Here is a 15,432-nt window from a genome sequence, read left to right as displayed (position 1 = left end):
TTAGTGGCTGATAAAATGAAAGGAATAACTCATATTGGCCAAAATTATTGACATCTTCAGTTATACCAGGTTGCCATTAACTCAAGATCTGGCAAATAAAATGAGAAACATTGCCAGAGTGTAACTGCTCACTTGAAAGTAGCAGTTACACACCGTAGGCTTGTAGGCTTGCTGTAGATATTTTTTCTAAGTGTTCATTCTTATGAGGCCAATTTGGTAGTGTTGTCCAAAGAGGTAAAAATAAACTTTTCCCTTTATGGTTTATGTAGTGAGTCAAGATTCTATGGATGATCTGGTACTTTAAGAAGTTGCATTTTTGCCCTGGCCGGTTGGCTCAGCGGTAGAGCGTCGGCCTAGCGTGCGGAGGACCCGGGTTCGATTCCCGGCCAGGGCACACAGGAGAAGCGCCCATTTGCTTCTCCACCCCTCCGCCGCACTTTCCTCTCTGTCTCTCCCTTCCCCTCCCGCAGCCAAGGCTCCATTGGAGCAAAGATGGCCCGGGCACTGGGGATGGCTCTGTGGCCTCTGCCCCAGGCGCTAGAGTGGCTCTGGTCGCAATATGGCGACGCCCAGGATGGGCAGAGCATCGCCCCCTGGTGGGCAGAGCGTCGCCCCATGGTGGGCGTGCCGGGTGGATCCCGGTCGGGCGCATGCGGGAGTCTGTCTGACTGTCTCTCCCCGTTTCCAGCTTCAGAAAAATGAAAAAAAAAAAAAAAGAAGTTGCATTTTTTTAAGGATTAGGGCTAGTGATTGAGTTTCGGGGTTTTTTTTGTTTTTTTTTTAAAGATTTTATTTATTATTTTTTGGAGAAAGGAGAGAGAGAGAAAGGGAAGAGGGGAGGAGTGGGAAACATCAACTCATAGTAGTTGCTTTTCATATGTGCCTTGACTACGTAAGCCCAGGAATTAGAATTGGCAGCCTCAGCATTCTAGGTCGATGCTTTTATCCACTGTACCACCACAAGTCAGGTGTGATTGAATCTTTAAGTCATGTATGTGTGTATATAGACCAACACTCCCAAGTGTGTAGATGTGAGGCTGTTAGAATAGAGGTGTAGGAGGGAAAAAGAAGACCCACAGTAACTCTGTAGCAGCACAGTGTGGCTGGCAGTAAAGCCCAGGCTTGGATTCATTGCCTGCAATTTATAGTTTTATAACTTTAGGCAAATTTTTAAGCCTCGCAACCTCAGTTTCTCCATCAACAAAATGGGAATGATACTCCTGTCATCACAGGATTATGTAAAAACAGGTATGTATTAGAATCACTTGGGAAACTGTCAAAATACACGAACTCTGGAAATTCTGAAACACCATTGGGGAAGGAATAACTATCTGTACTTGAACCATCTGTGCTTGAGCCGCGCTCCCCAGGTTGGCGAGGTGCCCTCCAGGGCTGTTCTAGCGGAGGTTCTGGTGTCACACTCCTGGAATCACGTTAATTAAAGCTATCCAAATTTGTAAGCTCCAAGGACACAGAGTGTGTAATTCAGCAGTTCCTTGTGCTCCTCTTCTGTCCCAAGCACAGTGGATATTTGATACATTTTTTAATATAGCTACTCTGTTTTCAAAGAGTTTTCTAATTATTGGTTCACATTGCATCAGTAAGTGACTTCATTTGCAGTGAGGAATGAAGGCACAAGAAAGGCAGAGAAGTGTGGTGACTGATGTCTGAACACAGTTTCATTGTTAGGCTGTCCCTTGAATAGTCTCAGTTCTTATATTCCATGAAAACAAATGTTCATTTTTGGCTCTTTTAAATAGTGCTATTCTTCTATGTAGAAAAGTTAATATTGGTTAAAAAAGTAAAAAGCAAAAGGAAGGTATTCTTTATAATCTTTGAGCTTTTTTCTTCTGTTTGTAACAGCTTTATTTTGTTTTTTTGAAATTAGAAATTTATGCGAACTTTTGTACAAACTTATCTTTGTGAATGCTAAGTAATTTATTACAGTATCTTAGAGGAGTTTAACAACTCAGATTCGTGGATTGCTAAAACTGTCATTTCCCAAACCAAAAATTTAAAGTGAAATGGTATTTGTTAGCATATTTATATCACTAGTTTTTTTGTTTGTTTTTCCTTTTTATTGAATTTATTGGGGTGACACTGGTTAACAAAATTATATAGGTTTCAGTATCCCTAGGTTTTGGGTCTTCTCTGTCTTCCAACAGAACTACTCCTGAATTCATCTACAAAGAATAGTGAGCCTTATATGTTTTTTTCTCTCTCTTTTTTAAGCTTTCCTGTCCATTGCAATATTTGCAGTTCCAACTTGTGTCACATAGGAAAAGTTAAATGATGGACTGTATACCTTTTGCAGGATTTTTTGAGAATGACAAACACGTAGAAGAGACAAGCTACTAAGGTGATAGAGAATCTGTGTACCTTAGGATGTTTCTCTAAAGGATGAAAGTTATATGGACATAACTTATTCTTTCTATCAGAAAAGTGGAGACTCTTCTTCTCAGTTGAGTCAAGAGCAGAAGAGTGTCTTTGATGAAGATCTGCAAAAGAAGATAGAAGAGAATGAACGGTTGCACATACAAGTGAGAAGATCTTTCTGTTTTTCCATGTGAATTTAAAAATGGGTTGTATGATCTGGAATATGGAAAAAACAAATGCAAAATAGAGTGTTCTGTGTATGTACAAGTGTTTTAATGTTCCCTGTGGTTGCTAGGTAATATATCACTGTCATTCATTTGTTAAATCTCATTGAGAGTAACTTTATAACTTAACAATATAGAAATATACAGAACACTATTTTATATAGGAAATTATTAGATGGATCATTTTTTTCCCCCAAGTGAGAGGAGGGGAGATAGACAGACTCCTGCATGTGCCCCAGCTGGGATCCACCTAGCAACCCCTGTCTGGGGCCAATGCTCTGCCCCTTTGGGGGCCATGCTCACAACCAAGATATTTTTAGCACTTGAGGTGGAGGCTCCATGGGGCCTGGCGCTGATGCACTGAAACCAGTTGAGCCATGGCTGCAGGAGAGGAAGAAAGAGACAGAGAGAGAAGGGAGGCAGGGAAGTGGTAGAAAAGCAGATGGTTGCTTTCTCTTGTGTGTCCTGACTGGGAATTGAACCCAGGACATCCACACTCTGGGCTGATGCTCTACCACTGAGCCAACTGGCCAGGGGGTTGGATCATTTAGATGGGGGCTTATGAAGAAGTAGTGTTTGCCTTTAACTTATTACTGTTCACCTGTTACTCTGTAATGACTGTTAGGGTACAAACCATGTTGGTTTTTTATGCCCAGCTGCAGAACAGGGTTGCACTCATGACAGGCCCTCAGATGTTTATAGAATGTTGAGTAATGTTTGCCTCCAAACATTCAGCATATTGTAAGTGTTATAGTATAGGCAGTCCTCGGGTTATAGACAAGATAGGTTCAGTAGGTTTGCTCTTAAGTTGAATTTGTATATAAGTTGGAAGAAGTACATTTACATATTAAATACAACTTAAATAGATATTTGTCTTAACATAGTATATATTTTTACCTTTCTGTGCATATAAATACTTAAACATTTTTTAACCTACAGAACCTATTTCATTTGTAACTTGGGGACTACCTGTATAGTGTATCCAACTATGCTTCCTGATTTTGTGTGTCTGTGTATGAAATGGTAAACATAGTCAAACAGTGGAAAGTAAAAATGGCTTCATTCTCAGTCTTTGCCAGTATTTAAAAAAATGAACTTTTGACTCAGTACATTTTGTGTTAAGTATTTGTAATTTTTAATTAGTATTGAATTCTCAATAAGAAAAAGACCTTTACCTGTATTAGGTAGGAATAACATCTATTTGAATTTTGAGTATTTAATTATGGAAGTTAATCCAGTAGAAAAGTTATACCCTGGGCAGTTGAATTATCTGTGTGCCAGGACTTGAAATGGAAATTCATGAGACTGAGAGGAAGGAGGTATAGCCTTTGGAGTAGATCTCTTATGTTCTAATCTATTACTGGCACATTTTAGCTGTGAGACATTTGACATGTGATAGAGCCCCTTTGAGCTCCCATTTTTGTATCTGTAAAGGAGAGCTAATGTAAAACTACCTCTGACATACTGTGATGATTCAATGAGATCATGCCTGTGCCAGTTTTGCATAGCGAGTATACGGAACCATATGGAAGTTGATCAATGACTAGTCACTGCCATTGTTTTTCTCTTCATATGTATATGTTAGGATATTGTGAGAAGAGAAAATGATCTTTTCTTTTCAGTTTTTTGAAGCTGATGAGCAGCACAAGCACGTGGAAGCAGAGCTGAGGAATCGGCTGGCCACTCTGGAGACGGAGGCGGCCCAGCACCAAGCCGTGGTTGATGGCCTGACGCGGAAGTACATGGAAACCATTGAGAAACTGCAGAATGACAAGGCCAAACTAGAAGTAAGCCCAAACCTCGAGTGAGAGCACTTGAAGAAATAGTCAAGGCTTTTGTAAATTGTTTGTGTCCTTTATCAAACATAAAGTTAGTCATTCGAGGTGATACTGTTGCCAGTAGTGTCTCAAGTGTGCTCTCATCTAGAGTCTGAGCCACGTGCTTTTCTTTTTTTTCTAAAATTCAGGTAAAATCTCAGGCTCTAGAAAAGGAGGCCAAGGAATGTCGGCTTCGAACAGAAGAATGGTATGTGGAAACATGAATTCCAAAGGGCCCTGAAATAAGAATCAGAAGACTAGGGTTTTGGTTTGGCAGCTCCTGTGTCTTAATTTTCTCACATTTGAAATGAGACAGGAGTCAGTCATCTCCAGGGTCCTTTTCAATTCTGTTATCTCTGGGGCCTGATGCATTGTTGGTAGAGTGGTTTGTGCATTAGTGCGCAGCCTGCAGATGTTTTGGGCCAGGAGAGATAACATTTTTGGGCTCCTGTACTAAGGACTACATAGTTTCTGTTTCACACTACACTAAAGAGAGAGCCTTCTGGTAGTCCTAGGCAGAAAACTGACTAATCATCACTTTGCCAACTTTTTAATGGTTCATTTTGAATAAAATAGAGGTTATATGGTCTAATTTGGAGATATCTAGATCTTAAAATATTACATATTGATGGGTGTAAAAGTATATTTCAACATTTATTTGATAAATGATATAATATTTTAGGTTTTAATAGAATCAGTCAAGTGAGTTTCTTCAGGTTAGTTGCTTTGGTGGAGTTACATGCTTGGTGTGGATATATGCCTCATAATTAAATCAAAATCAGAAAAGTTAATCAGATTTTGAGCCAAAGGGAAAAAATGATATAATACCTAAAAAGAACTTTACCATAATACTTAAACACACATTTATGTGTCGTAAAGAGAAAATTCATGATGTTGAAATGACTTTAAGATCACTTTGCAGTTGGGAAATGAAATTGTGGGAGATACTGAGAGTATGATACATTTTTCCAAACTTCAACATCATTAAACAGAAGTGGCAGGGGCTTGGGAATAAAAGTTTAGTAGTTTTCTTGCCTTCATCTTTTAATAATTCTCTACCACCAAGAATATCGCAGATGTCAGGTGTAGTTCTCTGAAAGCCTGACACCAGCCGTTGAGGTAACAAGTAAATGATCAACTGTCTGATTGGTGATAATGTGGTTTTGTATTTTTTTCTTTCAGTCAATTACAGTTAAAGAATCTTCATGAAGATTTGTCAGGTAGATTAGAGGAATCCTTATCAATCATCAATGAAAAAGTACCTTTTAATGATACAAGTAGGTATTAAGTATAGCTTTTCAGTATTTGCAACTTTGAACCTCTCTGTGGTAGCCAACTAATTAAAATAATTTCTAATCTATTTGGCAAAACACTTCATTGGCCCAATAGAGGGTTACTTTCTTTTTGTTCTTTTGATTTGTAGAGAGAAAAATTTTGTTCATTTTTTGTTTGTTTGTTTTTTCTTGTTTTCTTTTTTATAGAGAGATTTTAAATTGTCATGTAACTACTTCAAAGCCAGCCTTTTTGGAAAAAGCCTAAAATCACATATTTTATTGTATATATTTAACATACCCCAAGGTGTAAACCAACCTACACATAAAGTACTCAAAACTTTGTACAAGAAAAGTGGTTGTTGGTGGTGGAAAGGTGTGGAGGTGGGAGGTTGGCCTCTCGGCTCCCCTGGGACAGTCCCCAGTGATAGTTAGGGAGCTGGTTCGGATAAGTCCTGCTTCCTGTTCCTTCTGGGAGTGGTTGGTAATTTATACAGCCAAGAGCAACAGAAGGGGCTTTTCAAAAAATTCAACTTATGTGTATAATAGGTGATGATTTTGTAACCTTTAGCCAATGATTAAATTAAACCTTGAAAACAGAAAATGTTTGGTTTTTGAAATTTACATTTAAAAAGTACACATTTTCTTTTTTATAATCACATAATTGAATTAATTTTTCTTTTGCTTCCTCTAAATATTTTTTAGAGAAGACTTAAAAAAAGAGGAAAGAAAAGGCATCAAAGGAAAACAGTAGTTTGATCTAACACCAGCTTCAGCATATGTCATAATCGCATCAAAAACCTAAATTCCTCGGAAACACCTGTTTCTAGTTCCTGCATTCATGTAAATAGCACTAGTTTACTTTGATCCACAAGACTTAAAACCTTGGAGTTTCATTTTCCCTTTAATTTTTGTATTAGGCATCGGGTTCTAGTAATTTTTTTCTGAATCTCTTTTGGGTTTATCCTTCCTTTTCTGATACTAGTTGTCACCAGTGGTGGGATTCAAATGATTTAACAACCGGTTCTCTGCCGTAATGACCATTTTAAGTATGAAAAAAGATATACCAAAAGGTAGTTTATTATTTCGTGCATTTAATACTTAAATAAAAACAATAAAAGAGGTATACAAAACTAGATTATAAGAGTTTTAAGCCTGACCAGGTGGTGGCACGGTGGATAGAGCTTCGGACTGGGATGCGGAGGACCCAGGTTTGAGACCCCAAGGTCACCAGCTTCAGTGCGGGCTCATCTGGTTTGAGCAAAGCTCACCAGCTTGGATCCAAGGTCGCTCTCTCGAGCAAGGGGTTACTTGGTCTGCTGTAGCTCCACGATCAAGGCACATATGAGAAAGCAATCAATGAACAACTAAGGTGTCGCAACGAAAAACTGATGATTTTTTTTTTTTTTTTTTATTTTTATTTTTTATTTTTTTTTTTTTTTATTTTATTTTATTTTTTTTAAATAAATTTTTATTAATGGTAATGGGATGACATTAATAAATCAGGGTACATATATTCAAAGAAAACATGTCTAGGTTATTTTGTCATTAAATTATGTTGCATACCCCTCGCCCAAAGTCAGATTGTCCTTCGCCACCCTCTATCTAGTTCTCTGTGCCCCTCCCCCTCCCCCTAACTCTCCCCCTGTCCTCCCTCCCCCCACCCCTGGTAACCACCACACTCTTGTCCATGTCTCTTAGTCTCATTTTTATGTTCCACCAATGTATGGAATCATGTAGTTCTTGTTTTTTTCTGATTTACTTATTTCACTCCTTATAATGTTATCAAGATCCCACCATTTTGCTGTAAATGATCTGATGTCATCGTTTCTTATGGCTGAGTAGTATTCCATAGTGTATATGTGCCACATCTTCTTTATCCAGTCTTCTATTGAAGGGCTTTTTGGTTGTTTCCATGTCTTGGCCACTGTGAACAGTGCTGCAATGAACATGGGGCTACATGTGTCTTCACGTATCAATGTTTCTGAGGAAAAACTGATGATTGATGCTTCTCATCTCTCTCCGTTCCTGTCTGTCTGTCCCTATCTATCCTTCTCTCTGACTCTGTCTCTGTAAAAAAATAAATAAATAAAATAAATAATAAATTAATAAATAGTTTTAAAATATTAATGAAAAATATTAAATTATACCTGACAAAAAACAATAAAACTGTTATTTAAGGTTTTACCATATTGCTTCTTGATTGGCGTCCTCACTTGCAATTTTTTTCACCTGTGGACAGAATGAACATTACTACAGGTGCTTTGAATATCCTGTTGTGTGGATGAAAGTTAAAAAAGAATAAGGAATATAAATTTGTGATTTCCACAGTGAGTGGCTGCCCAGGTGTCCACCTTAGAGAGAACCCTGATTACAAGTGTCATTTTAACAACCGGTTTGCCGAACTCAACAAAAAATTAAGTATTGGTTCTGCTGAACCTGTGTGAACCAGCTGAATCCCACCACTGGTTGTCACCCTGCTTTAGATTCTTATGTCATTGTGGGTTATTTCTTTTAGTTCTGAAATATTTAGAGATCATTTGTTGAGTGTCCAGAAAGTTAGGTAGCATAGGGGATGCAAAAATTTATAATATAGCCCTGCCCGGATAGCTCAGTTGGTTAGAGCATCTTCTGGAAGTGCAGAGGTTGTTGATTTGATTCCTGGTCAGATGGGTGTTCCTGTTTTGTGGGCTCCCTCACTCGCTTTCCTTTCCTTTCTCTCTAAAATCAATAAATAATTTTAAAAAGCCTGTGGTGGCGCAGTGGATAAAGTGTCAACCTGGAATGCTGAGGTCACCAGTTCAAAACCCTGAGCTTGCCTGGTCAAGGCACATATGGGAGTTGATGCTTGCTGCTCTCTCCTCTCTCTCTCTCTCTCTCTCTCTCCTATCTAAAATGAATAAATAAAATTAAAACAAATTTTTTTTAATTATAAAAATCTCAACCATCAAAGAATTTATAGTTCAGTATGGGAAAGATAATGCATAGAAATGTCCGAAATATAAGCTAAACTATTCTATAGATAACCTGGGGTCTCCAGAGAAGTTAAGAGAAAGGGCAGATTACTGCTGGTGGGGTTGTTTGGAGAAGCCTTTTGGAAGTGTGCTTTGAGCTGGGCCTGTATTTGCAAGTAGGTTTTATTGTGCAGAGATGAGGGAAAATGAGCCAGGGAAGTGCATGGAGTATGGTACGCAGGACAAAAAGTGCTGTCATGGCCTGTTGAGCAGCAATTAGTGAAGTAAAGAGGGCAGTGACTGATAAGTTCTTAACGGGTGTGCATGAAGAGTTCTGGGCACAGGACTTGGGACTTAATTCACAAGGCAGTGGGATTAGAGAAGCTTTTGATCCAGGGACTGTCATGATGAGATTTGTGTTCTCATAGTTAATCTGGCTAGAGTGTAGACCACCCTGGCATGGGGAAACGGTCCAGACTATTGTGATGGTAGTCCTGGTGTGCTGCTGTGAAGGCTTGGGTCTGCGTTGTCAGGGCCGTGCAAGCAGGCAAGAGAGAGGGAGGCCAGGAAGAAGGAGGAGCCAGTGTGGTGGGAAGATATGGTGCAATTGATAGAAATCAAAAAGCAAGTGAGGAGCAAGTTTATGGAAAGATGACATGGTTAACATTGTTGTTTATCTGACAGATAAATTTATGCATATCTATTTACCTATTGTTGCATGTATTTATAAATAAATGCTTAGACCTCCGCAGAGCAAACGATGTTGACCCTCTTAAGATGGATAAACACCATTATTCAGAGTGGCGGGAATGAGGGGTACAAAGAACAGAGAACTGTACGGGGTCCTTGGAGAGTTCTCCAGCATGGTGATTAAGAAGGGGAGGGGCTGAGGTAGAGAGGAGCTGGGGAAACTGGTGAGATAGAAGCAGACAAGGGCGTGTTCCCCTGATGGTGCTAGTCAGTTCTACACATTGCTATGGAGAGGTCAGGGAGAGTAATGACAGTCAAGGCAACTGGGTTTGGTGACTTTGAGAGGACTAGTGTTGTTTTTTGTTTTTTTTGTTTTTTGTTTTTAATTTATTGATATTTTTAGAGTGGGGTTGAGAGAAAGAAACATCGGTTTGTTGTTTCACTTATTCATGTCATCATTGGTTGATTCTTATATGTGCCCTGACCAGGGATCAAACCTACAACCTTGGCGTGTTAGGAAGATACTCCAACCGAGTTACCTAGCCAGGACCTAGTGTTGCCTTTGAAAGAAGTGCTTCCATGCCGAGTAGACACCAGATTTTTTTTTTTAAATTAAGTGAGAGCAGGAGAGGCAGAAAGACAGACTCCTACATGTACCCCGACAGGGATCTACCTGGCAAGCCCCCTACAGGGCGATGCTCTGCCCATCTGGGGCTATTGCTCCATTGCTCGGCAACTGAGCTATTTTAGTGCTTGATGCGGAGGCTGTGGAGCCATCCTCAGCGCTGGGGCCAACTCGCTGGAACCAGTCAAACCATGGCTGTGGTAGGAGGGGTGGAGGAGAAAAGGGGAGGGGGGGAGGAGAAGCAGACGGCCGCTTCTTCTGTGTGCCCTGACCAGGGATCGAACCTGGGACATCCACACACTGGGCTGAAACTGCTGAGCCAACCGGCCAGGGCCAAAAGCATTTCTTAGAAACAGTAAAACAGGGTTTTAAATATATATATATATTTCTTATCTTAAAGGTAAAAAAATATTGGAGGTATTAGTTTATCTGAGAAACAACTGATTCTGTGTAAATTTATTATTGTTCTAGATGGTGATTGTGGCTTCAATCATTTTGAATTCTTACATAAGGGTGATTTTGCTGCAGATCCTTTGTTATTTTGCAGTTAAGCTGTTTTTCTGTAAATGTAAAATGAGAGATTTAATGTATGTTTCTTTTTGTTTTATAGAATGTAGTCAGTATAATGCTCTGAATGTTCCACTCCACAATAGGAGACATCAGGTAAAGATGAAGTACATGTTTTTCTTTGCAGCAATATGCATGTCTGACTTTTCAGAAACAAGAATTAGTTGTTTGGAACTCTGTTTAGTACACTAAACCATTGTGTTTAACTTTGGCTTTACTTTTTCATACATTTTTAAAAAATTTGTGTAACTTGCTGTTTTTTGAATTTGTTATGTCTGTTGTCTGATACCATGAGAGCTAAATTATGGGATGCACTAATTTCGTGAGCCATCCTTTCTTCTAGGTTGGTGAACCTTGCAATTAAATGGTCCAGGTTAAGTGGAGAAGGTGTATTTGCCAGAAGTGGTGGCTTTCTAACTTACTTTGATGAGAATACTAAAATCCAAGTGAGAGCAAATGAATTAAAATTAAGGAATAATTATACTAGAATTCAAATGTTTTTTCCAAAAGCAGGCTTAATAAAGTAGTTTGAGAATGATAATTTGATAGTTGACTTTATATATTTTTCATTTTAAAGCTGAAGATGCGGGACATTGTTGGGCAGGCCCTGGCTTTCGTTCAAGACCTTGTGGTGGCTCTTCTGAACTTTCACACTTATACAGAGCAGAGGATTCAGATTTTTCCTGTTGATTCTGCCATTGACACTATATCTCCGTTGAATCAGAAGGTAAACATAACTCAAGATACCTTTTGTCTTCATTGAACAAGTAGGGAAACATTTATTTTCAGACCACTTCCATGCAACAGGCAAGTACTGTGGAAGGCATGGGGAAAAATCTAAGTCATAGTCTTTACCCTCAAGATAAAGTATGGCAAACATGGAGATTCTTATGTTAAATACTGGGGGAGTTAAAAGTGTGCGTGAGGCCCTGGCCAGTTGGCTCAGTGGTAGAGCGTCTGCCTGGCGTGCAGGAGTCCCGGGTACGATTCCCCGCCAGGGCACACAGGAGAAGTGCCCATCTGCTTCTCCACCCCTCCCCCTCTCCTTCCTCTCTGTCTCTCTCTTCCCCTCCCGCAGCCAAGGCTCCATTGGAGCAAAGTTGGCCCAGGCACTGAGGATGGCTCCAAGGCCTCTGCCTCAGGTGCTAGAATGGCCCTGGTTGCAACAGAGCAACGCCCCAGTTGGGCAGAGCATCAGAGCATCACCCCCTGGTGGGCGTGCCAGATGGATCCCGGTCGGGCACATGTGGGAGTCTGTTTGACTGCCTCCTCATTTCCAACTTCAGAAAAATACCAAAAAAAAAAAAAAAGTGTGCGTGAGTGGTTATGGCCAGTAAGTGATGTGAGTTCATTAAAGAGGGAGATTGCTGTTAGTGGTAGTGTCTGGGAAAGAGTCTTTGGCGATTTGCATGTGCTTCGAAAAATGGGCATGATTTGAATAGGAGGGAAAAAGTGGGATAGGTGCCTGACCAGGCCGTGGCGCAGTGGATAGAGCGTCAGACTGGGATGCGGCAGGACCCAGGTTTGAGACCCCGAGGTCGCCAGCTTGAGCGTGGGCTTATCTGGTTTGAGCAAAAGCTCACCAGTTGGGACCCAAGGTTGCTGGCTCGAGCAAGGGGTTACTCGGTCTGTTGAAGGCCCGTGGTCAAGGCACATATGAGAAATCAATGAACAACTAAGGTGTCACAACAAAAAATTAATGATTGATGCTTCTCATCTCTCTTCGTTCCTGTCTGTCTGTCTCTATCTATCCCTCTTTCTGTCTCTCTGTCTCTATAAATAAAAAAAAAGGTGGGATAGGTGTCTTTGCCCCTAGAAGAGAGAAAGGCATGAGCAAACTCGTGGAGTAGGAGAGCACAGGGAGTATGAGTGTGGGGGGAGGGGGGGTTTGTCTAAGCAAACCAACGTGCGCGTGCGTGCCCCTACACGTGTGCGTACCTGCCTGTGTCTTCACATATCGTCACTTCTGCCACATTGTAGTGGTCATTCAGACCAACCCCTGAGACAAAGGGTGAGGGGACTATACCAAGCCATGAGTAGGGGAGGCAGAGATCATCAGGGACGTGTTGAAGTTGGTCCCCACATAGAAGAAGTTGGGGATCTTGCTATAAATGTGCTCTAAGTGCCAGCCTGAAATGAGTTATACTGTTTTTTCTCCTTACCTGCTTTTTCATCCCAGTTTGTTTTCGTGCATCATTCAGTACTTCCAGGGTTTGAATTGTGTTTATGACCACAGATCCCCTAAGTGACATTTATATTGATATTGCAAAGACTTGGCCTCTGTAATCAGACTTTTGGATTTTCTGTCCAGTTTTGCCGCTTTCTTGAGCGATTTATTTAACCTTTCTGTGCTTTAGTGATAAGGTCCCTACCTCACAGATATGTATGTATGTGGGAAGGTTAAATGAGATAATACATGTAAAGCACCAAGTATAGCATTTAATAAAGATTAGTTATCATAATCATCATTATGCCTTACATATAAGAAGCTTTAGTGGGTGCTTGGTGTTCATCAGTTTTAGTGACTCCACAAATCTATTGAAGTTTGTAAAAATTAAATTTTGGTCTTTGAAATACTCTTTAATGTCACAGTGGAAAAAAGCTATCAGAAGACGTAGGAAACAGTACTACAACATTTTAATATAATTATATTTTCTTTTATACTTTCTATAATATCAAAAACTATTTTCTACTTAATGCTGGTTCTTTGTTCATTACTGGAGTTTTATTAAAGGCCCTATGTGATTTTCTAGTAGGTCTGTAATAAAGGAGATTCAGAAGCCATTTATTAAAAGAGGACCAGAGTATTTAGACTTGTTAATAGACGTTTTTTTTAATTTATTTTTTTATTTTATTTTTTTACAGAGACAGAGAGAGTCAGAGAGAGGGATAGATAGGGACAGACAGACAGGAACGGAGAGAGATGAGAAGCATCAATCATCAGTTTTTTGTTGCGACACCTTAGTTGTTCATTGATTGCTTTCTCATAAGTGCCTTGACCGTGGGCCTTCAGCAGACCAAGTAACCCCTTGCTTGAGCCAGCGACCTTGGGTCCAAGCTGGTGAGCTTTGCTCAAACCAGATGAGCCTGCGCTCAAGCTGGCGAACTCGGGGTCTCAAGCCTGGGTCCTCCGCATCCCAGTCCAACGCTCTATCCACTTAGCCACCGCCTGGTCAGGCATAGACTTGTTAATAGACTCTTAAAGTAGGTGTGTATACCCATAAGTTTAGAGTTCATCTTATTTTACAGTTCTAAAGATCAAAGCCCAAAGAGATTTAAGTAAATTGCCCAGGGCAATATGTTTGAGTAGTTTGTAGTCCGGCCTACTGAATCACATTTCTGCAGAATGTGACCTCATAGTTTTATACTGAGAAATCAGAATTTGAGCCATTTTACAATACTTATTATTACTACTATTATTATTATTTTTAGCGAGAAAGACAGAGAGAGAGAGAGAGACAGACAGGGGCAGACAAACAGGAACGGAGAGAGATGAGAAGCATCAATTTTTGTTGCAGCATCCTAGTTGTTCATTGATTGCTTTCTCATATGTGCCTTCTTCACTGGGGGCTCCAGCCAAGCCAGTAATCCCTTGCTCAAGCCAGAGACCTTCGGGCTCAAGCCAGCGACCATGGGGTTATGTCTAATGTCTCTTGCACAAGCAGGCGACCCTGTGCTCAAGCTGGATGAGTCCATGCTCAAGCTGGTGTCCTTTCTAACCTAGGGTCTCAGCATCCTAGGCCGACACTATCCACTGCCTGGTCAGGCAACAATACTTAGATAATTGAAGTATTTCATAAGTGAAAATTAACCTTTTGCTTCAAAATTGTTTAAATGCCTGTAGGATGTTCTCTGAATCTATTCTTCCTACTTAATTTTTTGTAAATATTAAAGTGTCAGTAACAGTTATGGAAGTTTTTATATCTTTTTTTTTTGTTGATAATTACATTCCTGCAATTTGTGACCCTGAATATTGTTTACAGTAAAAATAAGAAGCTGTCCTCAATAGATTTGTTAAAAAATGAAGTATGATACTGTAAAGCCAGTAGGCATGGCCATCATCACAGCCGCCTGGCCTACGCAGGTTTGCATTAGATTTGGACAGACGGTAATGAAACAATGGAGCCAAGAACTGGTGGGCCATCATCTTTAATCCTACCTTGCACCCGGCGGGCAAGTAACAACACACACTGGGTTCCAAAACCCACTCATTCAGTGCTCAGAAAGCTACTGACCTATCCGAGTTTCCTAGAATCAAAGGTTTCTAGCTCACCAGACTTATTCACCTCTGTTCCCCATCTCCTTCCTTCTCCCTGCACAAACTGCACAAACTGGCTTCTCACTCAGCACTCCACCATCTTGGCTGCTTCTCCTGGCCTCCTCCACGTGACCTTTCTCTGCTCTCTCCTCTCTAATGCTAATCCCAGGAACTGAGAGCAAGCTCCTGGTCTGTCTCCCTTTATAGTATAGAAATCAAAACCTTTAATCCAATATACAAACAAGGAAGTCCCTGATACAAAGTCACTTATCTGAGACATAATGGGATTCCTCATGAGAGTGCACCACCCCACATCATGCAATCAGTCAAGGGTGTGGGGAAAAGCTTAGTCTTAAAACTAAGCCTTAGGCTATAACCACCCTGCCAGTTTACAGCCTGTCGCCCACACCCAATGCAAACTATAAGTGAGCAAACATATATATCATATTTACAAACTTATTTGGCTAACAGATACAAAAATCTGTCACTCAGTTTTGATTTTCAATTTTTATATTTTAAACGGGGACCTCTGTGGAGAGAAGCAGATGTTTGGGGAAGAGGGTCTGCTGGTGCTGGGTTATAATGCAGTTTCCCCTCCCCATTTCTACCCTGCCTGGTTGTTAACTGCCATCCCTCTTGTAGTTCCCTAG

General features: G+C 40.4%; 1 protein-coding gene across 5 annotated transcripts in view; it reads left to right on the top strand.

Annotated features, from left to right (window-relative positions):
- The window catches only part of PPP1R21 (protein phosphatase 1 regulatory subunit 21), a 63,804-nt gene that overhangs the window by 14,892 nt on the left and 33,480 nt on the right, over nucleotides 1-15,432 (top strand). For all 5 annotated transcript variants that reach the window (XM_066378308.1, XM_066378310.1, XM_066378312.1 and 2 more), the window contains 6 exons: nucleotides 2,439-2,540; nucleotides 4,223-4,387; nucleotides 4,567-4,625; nucleotides 5,600-5,694; nucleotides 10,568-10,620; nucleotides 11,102-11,251. In XM_066378308.1, coding sequence (XP_066234405.1) covers nucleotides 2,439-2,540; nucleotides 4,223-4,387; nucleotides 4,567-4,625; nucleotides 5,600-5,694; nucleotides 10,568-10,620; nucleotides 11,102-11,251 — 624 coding nt within the window. The remainder of the gene's footprint in view (nucleotides 1-2,438; nucleotides 2,541-4,222; nucleotides 4,388-4,566; nucleotides 4,626-5,599; nucleotides 5,695-10,567; nucleotides 10,621-11,101; nucleotides 11,252-15,432) is intronic.

This window comes from Saccopteryx leptura, chromosome 3 (genome assembly GCF_036850995.1).
Source record: "Saccopteryx leptura isolate mSacLep1 chromosome 3, mSacLep1_pri_phased_curated, whole genome shotgun sequence".
Lineage (NCBI taxonomy): Eukaryota > Metazoa > Chordata > Mammalia > Chiroptera > Emballonuridae > Saccopteryx > Saccopteryx leptura.
This window is presented reverse-complemented; position numbering and strand designations above follow the sequence as displayed.